Raw genomic sequence first — 9865 nt, forward strand, 5'->3', positions numbered from 1 at the left:
ACACCAATGTCATTTCCTCTCTCAAGACCCATAAAGGCACTAAAGACGTCGTTACAAAGCCCATCTCACTACAGCGGCTCGACAATCATTGATGAAGAGGCCAGAAGAGTTTGTGTGTGCAAAAAAACCAACAACTAAGTAACGACTTCAGTGAATCAGTGAATCAACTCATGATTCGGATCGCCAAAGTCATGTGATTTCAGCAGTTTGATATGCGATCCGAATCATGAGTCGATTCACTGATTCATAACAGTTCGAATCTTTGTTTTGAAATTGGCCATCACTATATAAGTCGTAATTTTGGGGTTTTTTTGCACACAAAAACTCTCTTGTCTTCATAAAATGATTGTAGAGCCGCTGTAGTGAGATGGGCTTTGTAACGACGTCTTTAGATATTGTCTTCCTTGTAACCCTTTAGTATTCCTCATATGGGCATTTAATTCAATAATGTTTTCTCCACAGATGTCCTCCGTTTCTGACTACAGTAACCAAGAATATGTCTCTGATACAGACGGTAGCTTATCAGACAACAGTTGTGAAAGTAAAGAACTAAATATCTGGCATGATGAGCCAGTGAAGGGACGTGCTTTCGAGTTTAGGAGTACAACGGACACAAGTTCAAGCTCATCCTATCACAATTCAACATCTGTGACACCGATGCCTGCTAAAGTTAAAAGAAATAGATACAGGAAGAAGCAATATTGTGTCTATTGCCAAAAGCCATACTCTAAAATCGCACGCCACTTGGAGTTTGTTCATCGTAATGAATCTGAGGTAGCCAAAGCATTCAGCTTCGATAAACGGTCAAAGGAAAGAAGAGTGAGATTACGCCTTTTGAAAAGTAGAGGGAACTTTGCCCATAATGTCGCAGTTTCAAAAGCCGGAAATGGAGAAATGGTTGCTTGCAGACGGCCCAAAGAAGTCAAATCTGCCTACGACTTCGCACACTGTATCCACTGTCAAGGTCTGTACGACAGAAAGACATTATGGAGACACAACCAAACATGCCCCCAGAATCTCCAAAATAAAAACCGCACAATCAGGCAGAAGAAAGTTCAGACCATCAGCAACTTGACCCTTCCTTCACCAGTGGATGTCACCAGAAGTCTTTGGACGATTGCTGGTGAGATGGTGAATGACGAAGTTTCGAATGTCGTCCGAAATGATCGATACATTCTTCTTTTGGGGCAGCAAATGTACAACAGGCTGAAGTCATATTCAGGAAGAAATAACTACATTAGGCAGAAAATGAGGGAAGTAGCAAGGTTGCTCATCACCGCCAGAAAACTAACAACCATTCGTAAAATGGAGGACTTCATCAAACCCGGCAACTTTCCTCACGTTATAAAAGCAGTGAGAGTCGTGGCAGGATTCAGTGAGGAGACAAACACCTACAAGACTCCATCATTGGCTCTGAAACTTGGTCACAGCTTGGTGAAGATTGCCAACTTCGTTGAAAGCAATGCACGGATGTTAGGACGCTACGGGGCTATAGAGTCTGCATGTAACTTCAGGCGTTTGTATGAGAGCAAATGGAACGAGGAAGTGTCTGCAGCTGCACTGACTCCTCCGGGGGAAGCGAAATGCAGTACGCCACAAGGATTAGATGGAATAATGATAGAGCCACGAGGTAAATATAATTGTGTAATATGCATAACACAATCGGTAATCATGATTAGTAGTATTTCACAATCATGTATATTCTTATAGGTTACAGTTTAGCTTCACAGATTTTTGTAATAGGCCACATCGTGAGAACTTTGAGAAGTACACTAAAAACAAATACTTGTTGAATTTACTTTAAATAGATTAGGGATGCACGATATTGGATTTTTGCCGATATCCGATATGCCGATATTTTTCTGCTCATTTTGGCCGATGCCGATACCGATGCCGATATATGTTTATTTTTTCCCTTTGTTTGGAAACAACACCATTTTGAGCAAAAAATAATTTTTTTCATTCTGGTTTCAGATTTCTGAGGTATCCTTACTAAAGGATTCTTGTTGAAGATAAATAAATGTTAATAAAGTTCTTTTTATTAAAAGAGTGTATTAAAAGCTCTGAAAATAACAATAAAGTCAGTAATTTTTCACCCCAGATGCAGCTGTAACCTAAATATTGTATTTTTGGATTTAACATTTGTGCACATGAAGTGGGGGTGGCATGACATCCATTGATGCTGTCTTTTAATTCTACAATTATTGTAGAGCTCCTTGGATTATTTTTCATCATCCATTTTGTAAAATTTTATTACAGATTAATACACTGTATATAAAAGTATTTAATTTACAAGTGTCATGCTTGTGATTTATGACATCATTACTGATTTGTTTATTCAGAACAAGAAGTAACTTCAATTTATTTGTGTATTCTACTTTTCATTGTATTACTGTAACAACAGCGCCTCCACTACATGTATAAATATATAGCGGTCTAGCGGGAGGGCACTAGGACCTGGAGGAGCTTCTGCTGCTGTGGAGGCTGCCGCACGCGCTAGAGTGGGGAGACGCGATTGGACTTGTTTTGGACTAGTTTTGTTGTGAAAACGTTGCAAATCTGCTGCTGACGGCCACGTCCTTCTGTACGTGCATGCAGAAATTCAAGGCAGCATTTAAAAACAGTTAATATAAATTACTGTACATGCAATGTATTTTCTTGTTTTCACTTGAAGAATGACCGCAGTGCTGACATGGTCTCATCGCTGTAGCACTCCTTGCACACGTGAGTTATTGCAGGCGCATATCAACACCTTATCATATCGGCAAGGCATATCGGCATAATGTTTTCATATCGGCCGATGCCGATTTTTATATTTTAAGCGTTTATCGGCCGATTCCGATGTCGTGCCGATAATATCGTGCATCCCTAAAATAGATGCGTCAAGTGGTTGCACACAACTATATTGAGACATTTTTACAAATAATGGGTCCTGCACACTGTGCGATTTTTCAAAATCCTTTGCGAATGTCCCTTGTCAGACTGTAAGAACATGATCCCCGCTGTAAGCCATGTCACACTGTAAGATCTCAGTTGGCATTAATGTCAGACTGCACGATAGTGAAGGCGCGCTAAAAACGGACGCGCGCAAGAAAACTCACCCGGAGCTTTATATCATCAGTGAATGACGCGTTGAGTGACAGTGAGCTGCATTACACGCAGGACTGAAATGCTGGCTACAAACAAATCTCTAGCTCTCGTTTTGGTCATAGTTTGTCTTAAAAAACGGAGATATTTGACTGTCGTCGTTGGAGAAGTCACACTGCAGGATTGTGTGCCAAAACTTCTGACACTGCCAGAATTTCGTCTGAGGTAAAATTTGATCGCAGCGCTCATTAATCGGCTGCCGAAGAACATGTCAAACTAACGACCAAAGACGTCAGATTTTAGCCTAGGATCTGAGGAATCTTTTAGGATTTGCTAAATTTGTCTCAGACGGCCAAATCGTGGCCAAAATCGCACAGTGAGCACCCGGCTTTAGTTAGTTAATAATTTAGTTATATGAACAAAAGTAATTCAAGTAAAGCTGACAATTTAGCAGAACACAAAACAATGTTGACAAAACACAAGCTAAAATGACACGGATACAATCTTATTTTTGTCACATTTGCTTTTGTTAACATTATTGGGTCGGTTTAGGGTTTAGTGTGGGTGTACGTTGAAAAAACCAACGTAACCAGAACATGCCAGATTCACGGACATCTGTTCCGGAACAAAACAAAGCTTTTAGCGCCACCCAGTGGACATTTCACTTTGAGGCTGCAGTGATATGTACGTATTAGGGCTGTCAAAATTAACACGTTAATAACACGTTAACGCAAATACATTTAAAACGGCACAATTTATTAACGCACGATTTATTTACAACCAACCAGACGAAGGTGTAGCGGAGCTCATTGACAGATTAAACATTCGCCGTATCCGGTCGGCAAGACTCAGAACACATCTTCCCTTCTTAAAGCGTTAGTTCACCCCAAAATGAAAATGATTTTTATTAATTTCTCCCCCTCATGTCGTTGGACACCCGTCAGACCTTCGTTCATCTTCAGAACACAAATGAAGATTGTAATACGGTTTGTAGATGGGAAGGAAGGAGGCGGGAACCGGCGAACGCTCAACAAACATTTATTTAAAGTAAAGAAACAAAATGAAAGTAAAACCGCGGACAGCCCCTCACGGACGACTGCCCGCAAACACACACAAAATAAAACGTGGGCAGCCCCTCACGGACGACTGCCCACAAACACATAAACAAAACTAAACATAAAATCCAGGCCTGGTCCTCTCTCGTCTTCCGCTGCAATGTTCCTCCTTTTATGCTCCCGTCACATGGCCGCGAGACGAGACCGGTGTGCCACGCAGCTGGCACTCGTTGACATTAATCACCGGCCCGCTCTCGCGGTCCCTCGCCCCGCTGCTTGCCACACCACAAAGATATTTTAGTGTAAAGCTGAGAAAGGCTTCAGAAAGGCCTCCATTGGCATTCAGTCCATTCCCACTCACAAGACCCATAAAGGCCCTAAACACATCGACACACAGCCCATCTCACTACAGCGGCTGGAGACCCATAAAGGCCCTAAACACATCGACACACAGCCCATCTCACTACAGCGGCTGGAGACCCATAAAGGCCCTAAACACATCGACACACAGCCCATCTCACTACAGCGGCTGGAGACCCATAAAGGCCCTAAACACATCGACACACAGCCCATCTCACTACACCGGCTGGACAATCATTTTACCAAGCGACGAGAATAGTTTTTGTGCGCAAAAAAAATCTAAATAACGACTTTATTACAGTATCCAGAACCCATTATTACAGAACCCATATTACAGCAAAGCTCCTTGATTATCACGCAGGAATGAGAGTATAGTTCCTACACACATCGGCCTAGAAAATCACAACTTTTCATTTTCCGTCGGTCTTAGTACACAATATAATTACAGAAGAGTCAAGTTTTAAACAGGAAAAATATTGAAACTCTATGGTCATTTTTGTGCGAGATGCTAACGGTCTAATCAGATGTAATGATGTATGCTAAGCTATGCTAAAAGTGCTGCCGCCAGATACAGAGATCGGCTGAATGGCTTCACAAACGGTTAAACTCGACTGTATATCTCTAGGGGAGCGGGAAAATGAGCCTATTTAAAAAATAGTGGAGTGTTTCTTTATCATAGATTGGCAAAGTAGTACAATAAAGCATTGGCATGTTCTTATTATTCAGGTAAAGGCTTGAATAATTGATTATTAAAATGCTTCATTATAGGCTCTCAGAAAGCACGTATGGGTAGAGCTAAATCCCCCTCCATGGTAGACCTGGACAATGCCCATCTCCAACCAGGTAACACTTTTAGATGTGTGTGTGTGTGTGTGTGTGTGTGTGTGTGTGTGTGTGTGTGTGTGTGTGTGTGTGTGTGTGTGTTAGCTCAGGACTTAGTTTTCACCATGGTCCCAATATAGGTGTAATTTAGCCATCAGTACTTTGGTAGAAAGGGGGTTGTTGCTGAACCTACATGTCTAGATATATACCGTATCTTGAGCCCTTTTGAGACATGGTGCTCTCAAAACAGAATTACTGAATAGCATTGGTTTGGAACAATATTTTATGGGTTTTTGTTCTCTCTGGCTTTGACTGATTTGCCTTGCATTTTAGAAATTACAATTTATTTTTACTTTTTGGTTTTATTAGGCACAAAAGTCAGTGTCAAAAGGAAGTGGTCAGAAGAAGAGGCTGGAGCGGTTGAAAAGCACTTGATGCCTTTTATCCGCAGCCGTCGCGTTCCTGGGAAGACGGACTGTGCCTCGTGCCTGATGGCCGAACCTCAGGCCCTGAAAAACAGAGACTGGTCTGCTGTTAAGTTTTATATTTATAACAGAATTACTGCTTTGAAAAGACAGCAGAGGCATTAGGACAGATTTTCTGTACAAGTATACAGTGTTAAATCAGTTTGAGCTCAAGGCCCTCTTTGAGTCTTAGCGAGAATGGTTAAAAAATATTTTGTTAGGGCGTAAGTTCCAATGCCTAACACTGAAGGGTTCCCATGTTTTAGTTTTTTTTGTTGTTGTTGTTTATTTTTTAGCAACTGTGTGTGTGTGTGTGTGTGTGTGTGTGTGTGTGTGTGTGTGTGTGAGTGAGAGAGAGTGTGTGTGTTTGTATGAGAGAGAGAGTTTGTGTGTGTGTGTGTTTGAGAGAATGTGTGTGTGTGTGTTTGTGTGTGTGAGAGAGAGAGAGAGAGAGTGTGTTATTTGTGTGTGTGCGTGCGTGCGTGCCTGTTTTGCTTGATTTGGTAAACGTTGCTTCATGGCTGATTTATAAACTGCAAACACCCCTAAATGTTTTCTGCATTGAAACAGCAAGTGGGACTGTTATGTTAATGTTGGGTAAAATAAGAAAATTAAAATGTCAGATCACAACTGACCCGACAAATGATGTTTCTTTAAAAACTAAGTTCGGGAGAAGCACGTTCAAATGATCTACCTAATCATGATGTCATTCCAACCAGCTGTCAACAATCAGTAATCAACATGTCTACCAATCAGCTCAAGTGGAAGATCACATAAATACCCAGTCAACTCACCAACGTTCCTTGACAAAGTTTGCAGCATCCCTCCACCACCCCTTCTACCTCACACGCACCTGGTTAACTTTCCTAACCAGAAATACGGGGGGAGTACTCTGGGTTCGGGCCAAATACCGAGCTCGGAGCCCTCTCCTCGGACAGCACGCCAAATACGCATACCATTTATTCTATCTGAATTATTTGTAAGTGTGAACTCGTGAATTGGGCAATATTTGTTTAGAAGTCGAAGGTTATTCCACCATTTTGTGCAGTGTTGTGTGTTCAGTCTCTGATACGCCTTAGGTTAGCAGGTCAGGTGTGCAGTAGGAAGCTGATTATTTTCCGCACCTCAGAGAATGGGTCCTTCAGTGAACTCAAGCGTGGGGCCGTGATAGGTCGCCACCTGTGCAATAAGTCCATTCCTGACATTTCCTCACTACTAAATATTCCACGCTCAACTGTTAGTGGGATTATAACAAAGTGGAAGCCATTGAGAACAACAGCAACTCAGCCAGGAAGTGTTAGGCCACATAAAATCACAGAGCAGGGTCAGAGCATGCTGAGGGTCACAGTGTGCAGAAGTCATCTTTCTGCAGAGTCAACAGCTCCAGACCTCCAGACTTCTGTGGCCTTCAGATGAGCTCAAGAACAGCGTAGAGAGCTCATGGAATGGGTTTCCATGGCCGAGCAGCTCATCCAAGCCTTACATCACCAAGAGCAATGCAAAGCGTGGGATGCAGTGGAGTAAAGCAGCCGCCACTGGACTCTAGAGCAGTGAGACGTGTTCTCTGAGCAACCAATCACGCTTCAGTCTGACAATCCCATGGACGAGTCTGGGTTTGGTGGTCGCCAGGAGAACGGAACTTGCCTGACTGCATTGTGCCAACTGTAAAGTTTGGTGGAGGGGGGATTATGGGGTGGGTTGTTTTTCAGGGGTTGGGCTTAGACCTTACCAAGACATTTTGGACAATTTCATGCTCCCAACATTGTGGGAACAGTTTGGGGACAGGCCCTTTCTGTCCCAACATGACTGCGCTCCAGTGCAAGTGTTAAAAGTTTATTATGTAAGCTGAACACTGTTATCAATTTCAGCGAAATTAAATAAGCATATTTTTAAAAAAATACAATGCAAAATTAACTCATTAATTTTCTAAAAATATTAACTCATTAACAAACTAAAAATATTTAATTGAGAGCAGGAATTCCATCCAATGAATTTGTAAACACACACACACACACACACACACACACACACACACACACACACTGTTCTGCATAATGGTAACCACAAAATCACAGAAACTCCTCAATGTCCAACATAACTGAACATTCAACATATTTTAAATATGTTTTACAGAAAACCATAAATTAACACTTTAATCCCTAAATTTACTCTCATAATTTAGTCCCTTGCAAAGCATGCTGGGAACTACAGATCCACTGCCGTATGGCAGCACAAATATTTAATGTAGTTTTAATGCAAATTAATGAAGTAAATTTCAGTTTTAAATATATTAGGCTGATTGAACACATTTCAACACAACTTAATTTAATTAGGTAAAGTAAACATCATTTAAATGTGTCTGATCACATATGAAGGGCCTGGATCATGTTTTTGAGTGCACTTTACACAGAGACTCTCTGGATTACGCTAGATCTAGATATTGATATTGACTAAAAGTAAAATAATTTCTTCCCAGTGGCAGACATGCCAGCGACAGTGGTCCATTTGTAATTACTTATGCATTAAAAATAGCAAACTTCACAGACAATTTCTGTGAAATTAACAAAATATATTATATATTTAATAATGTTCTCAAAACATTAGCACAAAAACGTTTTAGTTATGCATCATTCATGGAATATTTTTTTTTCTGAAACATTTGAATTGGATGTTAGTCTTATATTTATAAAATGCTTCAAACGACTTTTTATTAGACAGTTCAAAAAACGTTCAAAAGTATTATTGCTAATATATTGCTCGCAAAATAATAAAATGAAGTCCCTTAATGTTTTCTCTGATGTTCAGATACCCAAGGAAGAAAACGTTTGGTGTCTTACTACATGTACTATAGTAATCGCACACTGTAAAAAAATATTGTTGGTTTAACTTAAAAAAGTAAGTAACCTGGTTGCCTTAAAATTTTGAGTTTATTGAAATTAAAAATTTGAGTGGATACAATGAAGGAAATTTGTTTAATAAATAGAAACTCAAAATATTATTGTCTCTGTCACAAATCAGGCCTCTGGGGCTCCCTCTGATCGCCACCAGAGGGCTCCTTTACCTCAACATTTATCCCCATTCGGACTTCATTACCCATAATCCTTTGCCCTGACCTCATCAGCCATTATTGTTTACACCTGTGTGCCATTAGCCTCATCACCTCAGTCTATATAATCCTTGTTCACTCTGCTATTCACTGCGAAGTCTTGTAAAGTGTAATCACTACAATTCTGAGCGTTCTGTCATGGGTTCATGTCTCTTGGTTTTCGATCACCTGCCTGTCTCTGGACTGCTCTTTTGCCTACGTTCCCTGCCTTGTTGTGTTGTGTTTGTTTGGACTGCCTACATGGATTGTGATCTTGCCTGAACTCTGGACTTTGATTGTGTACTGCTGTCTTAATAAAGTTGCATTTGGATCCCCAATCTGTTGACTCATCGTTACAGTATCTGAACTACATAAAACATTTGATAAATCATGAAAATAGCACAATTTGGCATGTTTCACTGCGTCATCAGAAATAAAACACACACAGTTCCCCAATATGCTTACAAAATCTTTTAATAATATTTTAATAAAGGTTGTCGAATCTCAAAAAATTTTCATTGCATTAACTCAAAATTTTAATTTCAATGAACTCAAACTTTAAAGGCAACCAGGTCACTTTTCAAAATAATTTTTTGCAGTGTATAATTACAAGACTAAACCAAACCCTAACTCTATAGTAAGTCACTCAGTTTAAACAATACAATGTAACTATGTCACCTTAAAATAAAGGGTTACACTTTATTATAAGGTGTCATTTTTACAGTGCAATAATAATGAACTACATGTAGACCGTAAAAAAATATTTAAAAATAACTTAGGCTACCTGGTTGCCTTAAAATTTAGAGTTCATTGAAATTAAAAATTTGAGTTAATACATTTAACATTTTTGAGAATCGACAAACTTTATTCAAATATTACTAAAAAATGTTGTAAGCATATTGGGTAATTGTGTGTTTTATCTGTGATTAATATTGTGTTTATCTGCCAACTTGTGCTATTTTCATGATTTATCTTTTTTTTTTATGTGGTTC

The 9865-nt window shown here is 40.0% G+C and overlaps 1 protein-coding gene across 3 annotated transcripts in view; it reads left to right on the forward strand.

Annotated features, from left to right (window-relative positions):
- The window catches only part of LOC137045220 (histone-lysine N-methyltransferase set-1-like), a 33133-nt gene extending 27074 nt beyond the window's left edge, over positions 1 to 6059 (forward strand). For 2 of the 3 annotated variants that reach the window (XM_067421770.1, XM_067421769.1), the window contains exons 7-9: positions 463 to 1630; positions 5271 to 5345; positions 5694 to 6059. In XM_067421770.1, coding sequence (XP_067277871.1) covers positions 463 to 553 — 91 coding nt within the window. In that variant the 3' untranslated portion in view covers positions 554 to 1630; positions 5271 to 5345; positions 5694 to 6059. The remainder of the gene's footprint in view (positions 1 to 462; positions 1631 to 5270; positions 5346 to 5693) is intronic. The other variant, XM_067421771.1, reaches the window with a different exon arrangement.
- The last annotated feature ends 3806 nt before the right edge of the window (positions 6060 to 9865 follow it).

Source organism: Pseudorasbora parva, chromosome 17 (assembly GCF_024679245.1).
Source record: "Pseudorasbora parva isolate DD20220531a chromosome 17, ASM2467924v1, whole genome shotgun sequence".
Lineage (NCBI taxonomy): Eukaryota > Metazoa > Chordata > Actinopteri > Cypriniformes > Gobionidae > Pseudorasbora > Pseudorasbora parva.